The sequence below is a fragment of the Amblyomma mixtum genome, chromosome 5 (genome assembly GCF_055824585.1).
Source record: "Amblyomma mixtum isolate Tamu chromosome 5, ASM5582458v1, whole genome shotgun sequence".
In the NCBI taxonomy this organism is placed as follows: domain Eukaryota; kingdom Metazoa; phylum Arthropoda; class Arachnida; order Ixodida; family Ixodidae; genus Amblyomma; species Amblyomma mixtum.
The window spans coordinates 58,830,090-58,848,073 of record NC_143016.1 but is presented as its reverse complement, the minus strand read 5'-3'; the positions used below and the strand labels follow the sequence as shown (position 1 = coordinate 58,848,073).

The 17,984-nt window shown below is 43.8% G+C and overlaps 1 protein-coding gene across 1 annotated transcript; it reads left to right on the top strand.

Annotated features, from left to right (window-relative positions):
- Positions 1 to 1,599: 1,599 nt before the first annotated feature.
- Positions 1,600 to 11,970, top strand: LOC149342320 (protein Abitram). The gene is made up of 5 exons (XM_089544614.1): positions 1,600 to 1,830; positions 6,760 to 6,811; positions 9,432 to 9,561; positions 11,171 to 11,317; positions 11,560 to 11,970. The coding sequence occupies exons 1-5, from the start codon at positions 1,698 to 1,700 to the stop codon at positions 11,740 to 11,742; spliced, it is 645 nt and encodes a 214-aa protein (XP_089400740.1). The 5' UTR covers positions 1,600 to 1,697; the 3' UTR covers positions 11,743 to 11,970.
- The last annotated feature ends 6,014 nt before the right edge of the window (positions 11,971 to 17,984 follow it).

The following is a 17,984-nucleotide window of genomic DNA, read 5'->3' as shown; positions in this document are numbered from 1 at the left end:
CTGCGATGTCACAACCTCTGTTTGACTCCTGGAACTGAAGCTGCATGGGAGAAGAAATTCAGTAAACTTTTTCCGGCCTACGTCATCAGCTATGTCATCTGGTCCGATCGGCGAAAGATGCCACATACCGAAGGGGCTATAATCGGGAGAAGAATGGCTGCCAAACGTAGCGAGGCATCCTTAATCGGGAGAATAAAGGCGGGGGGCGGAGCGGTTGTCACAAGCAAAACTGGTTCAGAAGCGAAAGTGGATGGTTTTGCCCATTGGGAATGCCCCTTTGATGTCACGTTGTTTGCACCAGGGAGAGGTCTATAACAAATTATTTAGCAAGCATATGTGGTAATTTCTAGGGGCAGTCTATGTCTGGCTGTTGTCATGCACATCACTCAAAAGCAATACCAGTACAAAAGATATGTTGTCTCATCTCTTAATACTCGCAGCTGGGGGTAGTAATTTTCAGTGCTCTCTTGCCTTTAGTTGTTGTTGTCCTCTGTTGGAGTGGCATGTACCCACAGTGGGGGATTGGCCAGGGTGCATTGTATAGTCAAACAGTTGTGAAACATTGACTCATTTTCTTCCTCCTTGTTAATCCTTTAAGCGATCGACCCATCAATTGAATTTTTCTCGTAATAACATTTTCGTGTCACTGTAGAGTAAATATCTTGGAGCATCACGGCCACCCTTTCAGATGGGCTACGAGGTTCGTTGTGAATGACTACATTCTGTTGCTCGCTACATTCTGTTGACATTCTGTTGTATACTCTGTTGACTACATTTGGTTGCTCGCATGCAGCAGTTGCAAGCATTAGGGTAGGAACATATTCTTCAGTATTGTGGTCGGGCAGGCATTTACATACTGCCTCCTCAGTGAATGCGACACTTAATTTGTGGATGTTAACCTCTTTATTGATGTACAATACTCTTGTACAGTTTTTTTGTTGTCCGTCACCAACTGTATCACCCCCTCTTTCTGCTCTAACCGTCGGTAACTGCTAGGTTTGCCAAAAAAACTGTTAATACATAGCTCCTTCCTTCCTTTTTCTCCCGTACGCGTCGGCGTCATGGTATAAGCATCGCTTTCCATCTGTTTCATTCTGTAACATTTCTCATATTCTGCCTTGCTTCTAGCCTTGCGGAGTTGTAGCGTTGTCAAAAGAGTTCTTGCATGGCTTCCTTCAGCCGTGGTCTCTCCGCGTGTCCCGAAAGCTACCACTTTGACTGAACATTCACATAGCTTTGCAACCTATGGGATACACGAAAGCATAGTGAATGCTTGATTCGATAACATGAATTTTCCGATGATTTTTAGTGCACAACATACTTCGTAGTCCATTCATAGCGCCGGTGCGCTGCGTACGTCATCGTGTTTGACGCTGAATTTATAATTTTTTTTGTTTCTACTGCGCGTCTCATTTGTTTTTGAAAATATTTACGCAATTTTTAAGTAGGATGAAAGATTTGTTGTTGCTGATGTGGACAAATAAAATATTAAAAGCGAAAACTGATTTTGCTGAAACGTTAGAAATCCCCTCACTCGTGCCGCCATCTAGCGTGCGAGCGCACAGACGGAGCGCGGCTGTGTTTGGCGTCGTACACTTGGTGGCTGTAGGTCCGCGCTGTTGTGGGTTGCTTGGTGGCAGCGAATTTACATCCCACGTGTGGACTCCAAACGTCTGAGCCCAATAAGTGCAGGCAGGATGTCTGATCTTGCTGATGAGCATGCGGATGAGCAAGGCCCGCCGGCCAACTTGTCGCTCAGGCTAGGCAACCGAATTTCCAAGAGTTTTCCTAGCGTTACAGAACGATATTACAAGCCTCGATTTCTCCTTGGTGAGTTTGTCGGCTCTTGTGCCCCGATCGCCAAAGGCTTGCCGCAGTTAACACTTTCCTCGACGTTGTGTTGTGATTGCCCATATGATTTCGCTAGGCAACGAATACTTTTCGTGTCACTCCAGATCTGTCGCTGACGCAGATGACTCGACCACACTTGGGAAACAAAGAGTAATGACTCTAGGCCTGCAATGCGAGTATGACATCTCGGGGCCGGTGTTCATTTCGCTCGTCATGCGGCGGCCTGCCGTCGGTGGTGTACTTTGCTTGGGAAAGTTGCAGTTTCTAGCGCATCTTACCACATGAACGCAGTATATGTCGGTGGGCTGCAGTGGTGGCTGTTACATGTCGCCGAAACACATGCGAATCGTACACATTTCGCCGCTGCTGAGGTTCACAAATGCATTGAATTGACGCACGTAGTGCAGTTTTCAACCGCCTGGGTGGAGCAGCATGCTCCCTGGAGCTTTAATGTTCTGTCATCGCCCTTCCTACGACAAAGCCTTTGTGTTTTAACACTGAAAGAAAAAGAAAAAAAAAACCTGTCCAGGTATTCCAAGGCGCAAAACAAAGTATGTGCGCGTCGCAGTATTGCTTCTTGGAAGTGCCAACAGCAGTCAAAATGCATTCTTACATTACGAACATTGACTATGTCGACAGGGTCAGAAAACTGCAGCAGATTGTTTCAATTTTGTTCAGACCACCTTACGTTGTTTCTATAAAGCACAATCAGTGCAAAAAAAAAAAAAAAAGAAAGAAAGAAATGAGGCATTTCATTCCTTGCATTTTTTCATTTTTAAAGCATTGCCTGACGAGTAGCATTTGAACCCTTTGAGTATGGTGAACAGCAGATACAGACACACCTGATCATTTCCTGTAGGCTGTGCATTGGTGTAGATAGATGCCAGTGTTACATTATTTTTGCCTTTGTCTTCATGTGTACAAATAGCATTGGAACTTAACAGAAAATCGTTGTGACATCAAAGTGTGGTAACGTGTGACCTTCTGAAGTTTTGGAAGTATACTCGGCTTGTGGGTGAACATTTCAGTACCACATTTGTGTGCTCATAACTGTGCCTGCTAATTTCCAGAAGCCCGGACACCACAGCAGTTGGGTTGCATAATATTGTTCTGTTTGCTTCTGACACAACTCATACATGCTATCTGAAGTGGAAAATTTGTTTTACTGTAAACAAATGTTTACCATCTGCCGTGTATTTTTTATGAAAAATACCTGTTAGTCTCTGCTCACCTTGAGGTGGCCGTTGCGCATATTTCTGTTGCATGAGTATTGCCTTTCTGTGTATGTGCATTGATGGAGCAGTAGAAAACAGAGCCCCAGTGTGTCAAAAATGCTTTGTTTCTTGAAAAGCATTTCTGACTTTCTTTGGTATACTTGAGAAGTTACACTGTGCAAAGGGTGAGGAGCTCTTTCAAGCGTTATTGCACAGTGCTCAAGAAGGTTTATGTTAGGCATGTATAGCATCAATGCCATTTGCAAATACATGGTTGCTATGGGTGTGTGAGTAGTAAGTGTTTGAAAGCAAAGAAGTCTGAATAGTCTAGCTTCAGTATCAAATCCGATTCGAATAATGTAGTTCAAAACCTAATCGAATACGAACCGAGGAGTGAAACAACCGAATTGACTGTGAATTGAATATTCCTATTATTCACTCATGTGAAATCATGAAATCGTGAAATGCTAGCAGTGGCTTTGCAACTCGTGGAGTTAAAGCTGTCGATGTTGAAAGACGCAACACTAATCTCTAGGTTTGTGCGAACAACACTTTTCCCAGACTGAATTGAACATGAATAATGTAGCTTCACTACTGAATCGAATACAAATTGAATATTTGTACTGTAATGTGGCGTAGATCGTGGTGTAGATCCACGGGGAGAACAAGCAGCACCTCCACCAAGTGTAATGTGGAAACTCGCACAGTTAGCCACAGTCCTTGTCCCAGCGGTGGTGCTCGGCAGGCCAGCGTCCGCAAGTGCAAAACCCGAACTTCGTCGGCTTCGCCTATCTTCTTCTTCCTCTCCTTCGTCGGCGCTAGCTGCTGGGGCATCAAACTCCAACTCTCTTTCTTACAGTACTAACATCCGCTACTTGTGTGAATATTCATACAAAACGAGCAGTCTCGTGAAACATTGAAGTGCTGGCGAAGGCACTGCGGTATGGGGCTATAATTTGTGGTGCTGAAGCTATGGCTGTTAAAAGACTCAGTACTAATCTCATAGAGGAAGGAAATCACTAATCTCAGGGAGGAAGAAAAAAACTTAGTAGAGACCATTCTGTCACATTTTTGAAGCTAAAAGTGTGGCTCCGATTCGCTGTTTGGCTCATTGTCTAGTACTACAAAGATCAAGGCGAGTAGACAATAGTGTGCCACGCTGCTAGAAGTTGACAGGTGGGTGGTGAAGAAGACACCGCTGCGCGATGACCTAAAGAGTCCCAGTAGTCCTTGACAAAACACGTGTCTTCCTGCACACTTTTTTTCATTCAGCTCGGATAGCGAGGGGCTCTCTCAGCCTCTCCTCCCTCCATGACTAATCTGCACTAAGGGGTTGCAATACAATCAGTATGTTAACTCTATAGCCATCAATGATGTGTATAGGAAAAATGCATTTTGCTATTGTTGCAGAAAGAGAATGTAACTAAATATGACATATAATTACAGCTATGTATGAGCCATGGCTTCTGAATTCAGACATCAGGGCTGGATTTGCAGAATTTGCCTGAGCCCTGCCATGTCGCCCAGTCTTGGAGGCCATATGTATAGGCTTCAAGAATTCCATCACTTGAGTGGACCCCGTTGCGTCACTGAACACAAGCTAATCGTGGCAGTATGCTGTGCGGCGTCAGAGTTGTCGATGTTTTCCAAACATCCATCGAAGAAATGCATGGCATGTCAGATTGCAGCTGCGTACCTGTGCACCATTTCATTCATTCAGTGAAATGAATTGGAGGATATTCGATTTGCTATTTTCTAATGACTGCTCTAATGACCCCTAATGACTGCCTACTTGGTAACCACTAAACGATGTTTCTTATCTTACCCATAATGGTTTAATACTGCTGATGAAGAAAACTTTCATACTTATTGATTGCACCCAAGACTGAGAAGTGACCTTCACAGCTGTGGTCCTCCCCTGAGCGAGCACTGTGCACAACATTCTCTCTTTGTCTTCAGTTATCTGTCACTTGCTTCTGGGTCTTTGTATTTTCTTTTTTGGGCCATAGCGTGCTTTGCACTTTTGGTGGCTTACCATTATTTAAACTGTATAGGTTGGTGCTTTCAAGCTAGGAGCTGCGTCTTAACCCTTATTTCCTTGTTCTTTTGGGGGAAGGTCTCACATACGTGGCCAAACTGTCTGCAAGGGATCCTGTAAAATGAAGAGACTGCAGTGCTACCATGTGCTGCATGTGCGCAGACCAGTGCTATCATACAGTTATTCCTCTAACAGTGGCTTCGTCAACCCTTTTGCTATTTTTCTTTTCTCTTTGAATGTGGAGAAGGTGCACCGAGGGTGCAGACAATATGTACAGGGTGCTACAGGTTTTTGAGAACAAAGTTATATTCATACGCACACAGATACAAAGAGTGGAGACAGGTTATTTATGACCTTTTCGCTGTTAGTACAAATGGTCACATATACAGTGAACAACATCATTCAATGAAACCACCGTCAGCAGCTATAACAGACTCTTCACGTTGTTAAAACCAACTGTAGGCAGTGATGAGATGTATCTTTGGAATATTAGACATTGCATACACAGCAGCTTCCTTGAGAGCCACAGTGGTGTTGTGTGGGTGTCTGTTGGACTCTTTCTCAACCTCACCTCATATGTAGCAGTCCATTGGGTTGACATCTGGGAAGCTGGGAGGCCGCATGTTTAGATTAAGTTGTTCATGGAGATTCTCCCCCCCCCTTCTTCCGCTGGGTTGACTGACCCCTTTCTGTGCGGTTGTGCGGAGGGCCCAAGAAAAAGAAAGCAATGGGCATTCCACTATTGTGAACCGGATGCGGCAAACAAAATACAGCACCGCGAACTACACTGTCCTCATGAATGACAGGACACGTCTGATAACTGCCTTATCAACCTCCACTGCATTGGTGAGGGCCCTCAATGACTTCCCAGGGTCCTTATTGATGATACCCTAAACACGACTGACTGATGAATTCCGTAGTCCGAAGAGTGTCAGAACGCTGATAATGTTGTTCCCTGTGTGAAACAGCATCCACATCGCCCCTAGTAGCGTCCAATTCTTTCCATAATTTGAACACAAATGACCAAGCAACTTTCAAGAATGTATTGATCTTTGAATTTGGCTGGCAAGCAGCCAAGGAGATGATGGCTGCATGAATCCTCATTCTCTGAGTTAGCCAATGTTCTTCCCTGCTCACCTGCAGCAAAAAGGATTTGTAACTATGACATATAGGATGGTGTGTCACCTATAATGTGTGTTCTCAAATACCTGTTTCACCCTGTTGAGAAATATTTCTTCTGTTTCACTGACAAGTGTCACTGAACTGTGGCACTGCTTAGTGCCAGTTGTGCAAGACTTTAAATATAATTGAGGCCACACTGAGGTAAAGCAAAGGGTTATAGGCACATATTAGCTATCAAGGCTGGTATGACCCCGGACTGGTATGCTTGGTATGACTTAGGTATGACCCCGGAGTTTTTGATTAAGCACTACATCACTATAACTCTTTAAAAGACAGCCCCACATAACCACTGCTTTAAAATGCAGATTGTAAAACTAATGCATGATGGCATGACGAGAATGTTTGTTCATTGTGTCTGTTTTTTATGACCAGTACTCACATCTGAGAAAGGTGACAGTTGAGAATCCAGAGTGTCTCAGAATGTTATGAAATTAAATGGGAGGCCACTGTACAGCACACTTGTGTTGGTTCCAGATGCAAATGGCCAGAAAGGACATGATCAGTGTGCACTCTTTCACTCCAACAGGTACAGTAATGTTTCCGTCCTCATAACGTGGCAGTGACTCTTTTTGTGTTCATTTTGGATTGATGAGAAGAAGAGATAGATAAAAAATAACTGGCTAGAAAGTAAAGTAGCAAGGTGCAAATCGGGAAGAGTGAGCAAAACAGCAACTTTAAAGGATATCACCATTTTAGGAGCTATGCGTGTATAAATCCCTTCATCTATTGGTCAGACCCTGTTTTATTCGATCCTTGAACCCTGAACAAATCTTTTACAATTCTGGTTAAATCCAATTTCTACTCGAAAATGCACCTTCTGTGGAACATATTTGTCCAGTACAAAAGGCTGAAGACACTGCGTGGAAATTAGCGGGTAACTTGCACTTATTCCAGAGGGTTGTTTTAGGGTAATTGGTGATCTTAAACCTCTTTTGCACTTGTTATTCAAGACATGGCTTGTGAACAAGTTCGAAAAGTATGTTTTGGAAGCGAGGTGTAAGGACACAGGTCCTGAGCAGATGTCTTAACAGCATCAGTGTATCGAGCGGTACCAACACTAATGACGTCCTGCTCAAAGGCACTTGTGTATTTGAAATGGTTGCTGTCATGTCAAATGAATATTCTCGAAGTGTACTAAAGCAGGCACGTTTTGCAGTATACGGAAGTGCCACGCAGGAGATGTTAATATATGTGACGAAATAATTGCAATGAAGAAGTAAAAAGGAAATACCTGTTTGCTGAAACACTTATTTGTGTAATCAGCTTTTTTTCTTATTGTTTATAAATAATGAACTCGAAAGAAACTATTTTACGTCCCATAGAAAAGATGGGCGTTTATAGTCAGTTGCATTTTCCCGAAGAAAATTACTCTTGGAAACTCGAATTCTGAAGCTTTTTGCTGAATAACCTGATTTCTACCTGAATTTAAGCAAAAACAAATTGCCAGAATTTTACCCTCTTAATTCCAGAAAAAGTAGAGCCCGAAAATGAAGGGCCCTATGCTTATATAACAAACCACAAGGTGTGGATACAGTGGAAACACAGGTTGAGCTGTTCACAAGTTAACTGTTTCACTGCTTATGGTGTAATGATGAGATGATGGTGGTGACCTTCTAATAGCTTGCGAGTCGGCCAGTATTGCGGGAGTACTTGACTACTTTGCCCCACTGTCTGAGTTCATCTTTGTTATTCCTTTTGCAAAAGTAATTTCCAAGTGTTACACAACGCTACTCGCATTCCTCTGCTTCAGGGACACTGAGGACAACTCTGTCCAATTATCGTTCTCAGTAACAACAGATTCTCTGGCTCTTTCTGGCTATGTTCATGTTTGTCTGGCAGCAAAAGACGCATTTATTGGTGAGAAAATTGCATTTAAAAATTTTTGCGCCAGTCAATTCAAACTCTCAACATCCTTACGAAAAAGGACTGATATAGTGTAACCTCTGGGATCACTCCCAAAAATTGGTGTCGACGTACGCATTCCACTTCCGAAATCAGCCAGTGACAGCGACACTTGTACTTCTTTTCCTGGTCTTTTCTAGCCTGTAAAAGCTCCATTTTTGGTGTAAGTGGCCTCTTTGTGATTAGAATGCAACACTCTATCAATGCAAGCCAACTTCAATTTGTTTTCAGTGTCCATTTAATGATAATCAGGGTTACGACTCCTCCCCTCATTGAGGGGATGATTCCATAATCTATGCCCTTTCACATCTGTTGATTGAAATTGAGTGGAATGGTCTGGTAGGAACAAAGTAAGGGTGAATCTAGGGTGTGTTTTCTGAGTGTAGTATGCGAATTGAGCAGCATTAACCTCCAGTCCAGAGCAGTTCTGTGACCACTCGCTGCTGGCACAAGAGCTAAGCACTGATTCCGGTAGCCAGTATTTATTACCTAACTGCAAGCTGACATTTGGAGTGCAGTCATGCTTCTTGTGTGGGTTTTTTGTGTACATCATCAGTGTAATGTTTGCATTAGCTTGAACCTTAACATCTGTGGACAAGCATGCTTGCCTCTCAAAAGCACACCCCACACAAATGTGTTATGACACCCACCTTATGAAAAGCTGATATTTGTGGGACTACATTTGGGCTTGCATTGAGTGCTGAAAGCTCATTAACAAGTTTTCTTTTGTTCAGAGCTTGTAAATACAACTAGAAATAATTCACAAAAGCAAGGTCATCTTAAAGGGCAACTGCATAAGTTTCAGAATTTGACAAGATTGAAGGAGTGAATATGTTAGACTTGAAGGTAAATGACGCAAAATCTTTTTGGCCTAGCATTTGAAATGGTTATCTAATGCTAACCATATCTTGTCCACCCTAGAATTCACTTTATAATATTCATGTCTACAAGACTCATTGTTAAAGAAGGGATTATTTCCAAAACTTGTTTTTGTTACTTATGAAGCATTGTAATCTTGCTTAGGTCATTGCAGCCCTCTGGAACCTGTTATGGTGAACAGATTTGTGTAAATCCCCTTATGTGTCAGGGACTACAGAGACATCTTAATGAATATCTAAATTTTTTGTAACAAGTGCTTTTGTCAGCATGGCTCAGTGGGTTTATTTGGGTCCATTTTAAATTGGCTTGATCACTATATTCTCTTAGTGTGGTACATGCTATTAAGTTGTGGTTTTTCTTTTCAGAATTGTGCTTGTTACGCTAGCTCCATCTCATCCTATACTCAAGGAGAACAAAACAGTCACAAAAGTTGATTATCAAGTAAATGAGAAACTAAATCGTCTCAACAACCAAGTGTCTGGAAAGTGGAAGAAGGTGAGCTGCTATAACATTTGACTTTCAAGCAGAGGCAGTTCACATTATGACATTGCATTTGCATCCTAATATGGTGGTAGCATACCACTTGTCTAACGGCTCTTTAGCGGCTTAGTGACTTTTGTGCTCACTTGGCTCAAAGTAGAGCTCACGCTGCCGTGGTGGCTAAGTGGCTGCGGTGTTTGGATGCTGAGCACAAGTTCGAGGGTCTGGTCTGCGCTGTGGTGGCTGCATTTCAGTGCAGGCAAAAAAATGCCATTTTGTTGAGAAAATGCCTGAACACCAAGACGTGAACGCCTGAGCTCATAAGAACCCGGCAGACTAGGATTTTGAAGAGTACTGCTGTCGCATTGTGCAGTGGAGTAAAAGTGCGGGGAAGCAGTGCCTGGCAGCGTGGACGGTCAACTTCAGAAAGTTTCTTCTTGCCTAAAACAGAAATTGTGCCATTTAAAATCATGGAGCGAATTTCATTAATGTTGACTATGAAATTGGCTGTTTTCTGTACTTTTACTTGGACCACCTCAAGGTGAAATTCACGACCAAATATGTGACAAAACATACTTTTTCGCTTTTTTTTTACTGAAATTAGTGTTATAGTACAACTATATTTAAAATGTTGTACATTTCTCATGCAGCCACCAAAAAATTCATAATGATCACAAAAGATGACTTACATATTTTTAAGAATTGCAACAGTGCTGCAAGTCACACCGAAATTGAGAACTTAAAATAGATAAAAGCTAAGTAATGCTGTTCTTGTGCGATATGCTGCAAGCCTTGTTGACGAAAAAACTTGAAATGTGTGCAAAAAATAAGTATTGTAGCATTATGCGTGAACCTCGTCTTCATTTGACTGTGTTCATCATTATCCCCCATCTTCATCGCGAACGCCATTCATTCCCTGCAAGCAGCAGCAAAGCCTGCTCCAGGCACTTTTGTGACTCTTTTAATGAAAACTAGTTTTTCGATTAGTGTGGAAAATTCAAAGGCCTCGCGCATGACCTGAAATTTTTTTTTGTCAAAAGTTTTCTGGCAAAAGTCTTTGGACAGCACAATTGGAAGCCACAATTTTTCTGAAAAAAATCTGGGAGGGCCAAGCACAAATTCTGGTGCGTTTGACGTGGAATGGCCCTTGAATATTGCCATTCTTTTAGACCAAGCTTTGACAGAACATGGCTTTTGACATTTTTTGTGTCCTTTTTGTTTTCTGAAGGGACCGTCAACACTTCATTGATGGTGCCATTTGTTTGTTTAAGGGAGCTTTCCTGTCTTGTTGGCATTGCTATTGTGCTGGGAAGTAAAGGGCTGGCACCAGTGTAGCATGTTTAGTTTTTATGATGATTTGTTAACCATATGTTATCATACTGCACTTTTCACTATCTTTTCACACTCTGCACTCATGGATGTGCCGTTGGCTCCTTGCAGGAAAGCATCCTATGGCAGCTCATTTATTTACATAAAGAAAGCTATCCCGGTGTTTCCTGTTAAGTCTGGCAATGAAACAGATTAAAGAGTGCACAAAAGTGAATCAGGATCCCTCTAAGTTATATATGTGTTGCACGATAATGTTTTTTTGTTGCTTGCTTACTTATTGAATTTTTGTTTCCAGGGTGGTCAGAAGCTTCAGAAGCAATCAGCACTATGCATCGTCACTTGTTCAGATGGGCAGACTTACACTATTGTAAGCACAGTTCCTGGTAGTCTGATAGAAGTCAATGAACATCTCACCACTTCACCAGAGCGTTTAACTGAAAAGGTAACAACTATGCACATTACTCTGTACTGTTGTTAGTATGACTTGGTACCAACTTGGCGGCAATGCTCATTTTATGCTTTGATTGCTGTGCTTCTCAATGTATCTGGAATGCACAACTATTCTTGCATAGTAACTGTTTCTCAGTGTGAGAGGTTAATTTGTTGCATTTGAAGGACACAAATTTTGTTTTCTGATGACCCTTCATAGGAATGATTGAAAATTTCAAATCTTCACTCTTGCAGCCATGGTCGTCTGGCTACATTGCCATTGTGCTGCCTCCATTGAAGATGGACACAATGCTATTGGATACGATGACGTCGCCTGAAGCTTATGTCAAAGCCAGGAGAGACGTAATACCCAAGTGCTACATTACAGATGAAGAAACCTTTGTAGACTCCCAGTGTCCTATTGTGGATGAGGGTTAGGCTAGGCAGACGCTAGGGTTGTGCTGCCTTGGGAAACACAACAGTTACATGTGTTCTGTGCAGACTACACCAGCTACAAACAAGTGGACGGTAGTGTAGACAACAGTTACATGTGTTCTGTGCAGACTACACCAGCTACAAACAAGTGGATGGTAGTGTAGTTTTCACTGCTATTGTTGTCTTGATAAATATCACCACAATGTGCACGGCACTTTTATAATAAGATGACACCAATAGAGCAATGAATTTCTTTTCAAGAGTAGTGCCAGGAGGTAGCACAAATTGTTTCATGCCAGGATTGGACCACATCATTACAAATTCAGTTTTCCGAAAACACATTTGTGCAGCATTCTTCATCAAAGTATGGCACCCTCTGAATCGCTAATCCACACAATCACTGTTCATTGTTTATATTCACAGATGTGCTGCTTGGTAATAAGTTATAATTCTAATAGCTTCTGTGGCTCAGACCTTAAGTTATGTCATAACGTCATATATCAGGATCATCAGCCAAAGCTGTAGTATGCCCATGTGAATAAATGCAGTAGAAAAAAATGGGCTATTTGTTTGGCATGTGCCAGTGGCCATTTAAGTGCTTATCATTTACAAGGCCTCTGGGAGCAGCATATAAAAAAAAGGGTGTGCAATAGCATAAACACAGGTGAACTACTCGGAAGATATATTGGGACACATAGTGTATTCCAGTGTTGGCTTTAGCCAGCATTGCCTGCGTCGTCGTCTTATGTCATGTAATATTACTTCTTGAAACATTGAGCTATCATCCCGATGGACTCTTAAGCGAGAGCAGTTTCTAGGAAATTTCGGCTACGGAGCAGCTTCACCCCATCCGATTTAGTCTGCTTAGCACGAGGGGGTGCTAATGGTCCAGACAGCACATGTATGTTTACCCGCTGCAAAAGGACCGGGCCATACATAATCATTGTCACAATAGATCGATTGTGCTGCCTCATTCTTCGCTCCTTACCTTGACACTGCGCTGCGTCTGCTTCTCGCGCGAGGACACTATAGGCAGTGCTTAGCTCCGAGCACGAGGTTGCGCTGTTAAACCAATTACATAGGCAGTTGTTGTGCGGCGATATAAGCGACACTTGTTGCATAACGCAGTCTTTCTGCGCTGTACATATGGATGCTGAGAAGGCTTTTGCGCCTCAGCGCACTCTGGAGCATGCTAGGCACGTAGTGGTGGTGGTTCGAATTGTGTCGCTTGACATACAAGTGCTCACTGGCCTCTGAACGCGGCACCTGCATTGACCTTGCCTTCGAGGAAGACCACCTCGTCTACGGTGTTGTGCACATCAGCAATCACTTCACCGATCACAAAGCGGTTCTTTTAACCACTCGAAGCCACATGTGCCTACAACTTTAGCAGCGACAAACAGCTCTCACTGAGTTCTGCGACCTGCCTATAGCACAGGTAAGTATTGGGCCTACCGGTCAGCATTATGTTCTGGGTTTCTCCTCTTCTGCATCTTGAGAATTGAAAATTGGTTTTGAGGAGTGGAAATGGTGTAGTAACTGTCTGGCATATCTAGTGGACACAGAACCATGCCATAAGGGAAGGGATAGAAGAGGGAGTGACAGAAGAAGGGAAGAAAGAGGTGCCGTAGTGGAGAACAATTTCGACCACCTGGCGATCACAAGCGCCTTTTTGCATTTCCCCTCCATTGAAACACGGCCTTTTTTTTGCACATCAGGATAACAATGAATTATTCTCTCGAGTCTATGCAGACATCGGAAAATGGCTCACCTCAGGAAAGCAGTGCTTTACGAGCATCGAAAACTGACTTCCCGCTCCTGAGGAGCTGAGGATGCTAAAGTGCAGCAATAGCTGCACAGGATGCCTAACACGGTTCCCACTTCTGCGCTCACAAAGGTCAGGCACGCAGGGATTACATTCTCGTCAAACGACAAGTGAACATGGGAGTTATCAGTTGCCTATACTATAACAACAGTAAAGGATGTAGGTTTTTTTTTTCTTGCCTGCCGGAGGTTGACGTAACTTTTTGACCAGGCAGCAGACCCTCTGAACCAGAGGTGCACTTGCTAGGGACAGATCTTGCCAGAGACACTGAAGGTATTTCTTGAAGCCGATTGACTGGTAAACCTTACATACAGCCTATTTACTGTACATGTTGCAACTTACTAAGAAGATTAGAGCTGGGACTGTCTAACAGGGAGACTCGCATTCTCAGCTGAGCCGATGGTTCTGGTCACCTAAGACCGGAATATCTACATGCACAACGAGGGCTTTTTTCAAAGCTAATTTTCTTCCTCTAGGTTCTAAATCGCCAATCACTGGCCGTGAGCCATGTGATTGGGCCAAACAACATTTTCCTTGCTCTGTGTCCATACGCTTGTAGCTATCGTCCGTACACTCCCAGGCGAAAAAAAAACATTGGGTCGAATGGGCTTTCCAATTGGGATGTGTAATTCGGTATTTGGAACCGATTGGGTCTAAATAATTGGTTTCAATTGGAAACCCCAGTTGGAACCAATGCTTTTTTTTTTCTTGGGCTGCGATTTCTCTAAAACTGAGAAGGGAATCAGTGCCTTGTCTCTCGCTAGGCTGGAAACACAAGCGGCTTTTTTGCTCTGCTTAACGCGTGCCGTCTCGGGGTAAAAGCGCTCACAGTCATCAGCCTCTGCAGCGCAGCCCAAGTGACTCGGATTGAGGGCTCGGTGGACGTGTACTCTAAGCCTGCGGACGATCTGTCGAAGAACTGTACTGCGGATAACTGTGGCGCCTCTTTGCAGCCGGCACTACTCTGGTGTCCAGTCGCCGCCATGGCTCCGCAAAGGGCAATATAGAAAGCGCGCGCAGAGGCGCTCTTGCAGCCAGAAAACGCGCAGCGCAAACAACTCAAGGGTTCGCCTCCTGACATTGCGGAAGCAAGAAAGTAGCCTGCGTCGGTGGCATCAGACAGTGCTGACAGCTAGCTCCGGGCAGCGATGAGTCTGTTTCGGACTCGGTTATGCTCCGAGCGGACTTCTTTGCGGGCTGCGCCTCTGCTCTCGATGCGTGCCGGCCGGCTACCCGACGTTAGCAACGTTAGTTAACCTTTAGAACGACGTTTGCGTTGGGGAGGATCCGTCGCATAGTAGATGCTGTAAAAGTTGCGGGAAAGAAGATCGAAAGGGCAACACGCCACAACAGGCTACAACTTGAAAAGGCAGCAGTTGGTAACAGTAGGGCATGGTACACGGCTTAATCGCCACAGTAAATAAATTCTGTTCTTTAATGTTAGTCTATATCAAACAAGCCAGGTGCGTCAAAATTTTCGAGCTTATGATTTTTTTCTTGTGATTAGTTACTTGTTCAGGTAATAAGAAAACTTTTAACAACGGACTTCTTTTTTTTCGTCGTGGAAGAATTCTGCGCGGCGGTCCTGAATGTGGGTGGAGCTTCACTAACTTCTCCTTATTCCATTCATTGGCGCCTAGGTGTCATTGCGAATTCTCGTGTGCGCCACTGACCATGTACTGACTCAAAAGGAAAACAGGTGGGCCAAACGGGCTTAGTCCTAATTACCGAACGGAAATCCGGTCACCGCGCGTCTCCCGGCACGGGGCGGATGATGCGCTGGGGCCGAACTGCAGCTGTTGCAGCTCCACGTCGTCCGAAGGCTAAATGAGCGTTCAGCACACCTCTGAATTGATTGAAAGTGGCCTGAGCTGCCTCTTGGGGCAAGTTTTGAGACAGCCGTAATTTCGTCGACGTCGGGAAGGCTGGCTGGTTTCCCTTAGCTGGAGATGCAGTGAATCCGCCTCCGTGAACTGTCATCAGATACCCTGCTTCTTTACTTGATCATCATCATCATCATTAGCTTGATTATGCCCTCTGCAGGACAGATGCCTCTCTTGTAATCCAGTCCATTATCTTGCCTTCGAATTACATGTCCTGCCCAAGACCATTTCTTCTTGATTTCGACTAGGATGTCATTAACTCGTGTTTTGTTCCCCTGACCTACTCTGCTCTGTTCTTGTATTTTAGCGTTACATTTATCATTTTACATGCCACAGCTCGCTGCGTTGTCGTCAATTTAAGTTGAACCCCTTTTCGTTAGCCTCCTCGTTTGTGCCCCACATGTGAGTACAAGTAAAATGCAGCTGTTGTATACTTTTCTCTTGAGGGCTTTGCGTAAACTGCCATTCATGATCCGAACTGCCAAATTCGCTCCACCCCATTATCATTTTTACTGTTATTTCACTTTCGTGGTCCGGATTTGCGGATGCACTACCAGCCCTTGTAGACGTATTCCCTTACCACTTCTAGCGCCTCGCTACCAATCATACACTCCTGTTCCCTTCCGAGATTTTTGAACATTACTTTAGTTTCTGCATATTAATTTGTAGACCCACCGTTCTGTTTTGCCGGTCTTTGCAATTAATTCCTTGAGTGACATCCAGGGCTCTGAATAACTCCTAAATAGGCGGTGAATAATAACATTGGAGAGATCGTGTCTTCCTGCCTGTTACCCTTGCTTCTTACTGTAATTTTATTGCTGTCTTTATGGAGGACTACCGTGGCTGTGCATCCTTTATACGTATCTTTTACTACTACATGAGGCTCTTCTACACCCTGATTCCGTAATGCCTGTGTGACGGCCGAGGTTTCGACCGAGTAAAATGCTTTCTCGCAATCTACAAAGGCTATGTATAGGGGCTGATTATATTCTGCGCATTTCTCAATCATCTGACTGATAATTTTTTGAATATGTTCTATTGTTTCATGAGGCACTGTGCATACAGGCTGGCCAGCTTTTCTCAGACAATGTAAGATCTGCTGTTACCTTGTCTGCTGTTACCTGCTTGTTACCTCACCAGCCTCTTTTCCCGTTTGCGTTGTTCCTAAGGATTTCCCTTCTTCGTCCTTGCTACCGACGGGATGCCCGTTTCGTCCAAACCACTGGCTTGATCTTTAGCATCCTGCTTATTTCGGCTACTGTGGATATCTGTGTGAAATTCTTCGGCTATCTTATCCATGATGGTAATGACTTGTCTCTTTGTGCATGCATCTGATTTCTGCGTTTACCTAGTTTCCGCTTCACCGGTGTTAGGCTACCTCCGTTATTCCGTTCTTTAGTGCATAAGGAAGTATAATATGGAGAGAATCGAGCATGCGCATGCTCGATTCTCTCCATATTACACTTCCTTATATCGGTTACCTTGCGCTTATTAACTTAGATAGGTCTGCTAGTTCGGTTCAGGCGGTGGGGCAAGATGCTTTCATGCTCTGGCATTTCTTAATCAGATCTTTCGTCTCTGAGAGAGCTTGCCAGTATCCTGTATAACCATCCCACCGCATAGACTTCTACTGTGCACTCTGTAATGACAGCTTTGAGATTATTGTTCATTATTGGAACATTAAGGTCGTCGTCCTCGTTTAAAGCCGAATATCTGTTCTGCAGTGGGATCCTGAATTCCTCTATTTTTTCTCGTACCGCTAACTCACTAGTTTATTCCGTTCCCTCTTCAAATCTATTGGTTAATTCGAGACCTTGCCATCCTATGGTCGTTACGTCGCACCTTTCGGAGGACCTCCATATCCCGCACGATGCGAGGGTGAGCGCTAAGTATGAAGCCTACTTCATTTTTATTCTCGCCATCGGGGCTCTTCCACGTTCCTGTTCTTCCTTTGCGGAAGATGGTATTCATAATACGTAAATACTCCACTCTGCGAACTCTACTAATAACTCCTCCGAGCCTATGCCATAGAGGCCCATTGTCTGGTCTCCAGGCTGCTTCTTGCCTACCAAGCTTGGCGTTGAAGTCTCCGGTCAATACAGTTTACTTTGTTATTACTCTGTTCATGGCCGATTCCATGTATTCATAGAATCTTTCATCGACCTGGCTGTAACGCCGATCTCAGCGCCGGCGCTTTATAGCGTCGCCGGGCGCTATTTAGGCCTGTACCACCTTCAGTTTGTACCTCTTATTAAGCTTAATTGCAACTACCACTCTCGTTAATACTATATAATTCCTCCATGTTTACAGCTTGATTTATAAGGAATCCCACACCTAGCCCTCGCCAGTCCGCTAATCCACGATATCATAGTACGTGCCCTCCCTTCAGCACTGAATACGCCTCGTCTATCCACCTAGCCTCACTAAGCCCTATGACACCTCATTTAATATTCGCTAGTTTTTCGAACAGCGCTGCTAGACTGGCTTCTTTACTTATCGACGTTCATATCTGTAGTTTCTTTCGTCCTGTACACACC

What these genes read in the sequence shown, in the direction of transcription:
- LOC149342320 (XM_089544614.1), top strand. Translation starts at nt 1,698, where the DNA reads ATGTCTGATCTTGCTGATGAGCATGCGGATGAGCAAGGCCCGCCGGCC. An exon ending in CAAGCCTCGATTTCTCCTTG is followed by an intron (nt 1,831 to 6,759) that starts GTGAGTTTGTCG and finishes TGTTGGTTCCAG; the next exon opens with ATGCAAATGGCCAGAAAGGA. An exon ending in GCACTCTTTCACTCCAACAG is followed by an intron (nt 6,812 to 9,431) that starts GTACAGTAATGT and finishes TTTTCTTTTCAG; the next exon opens with AATTGTGCTTGTTACGCTAG.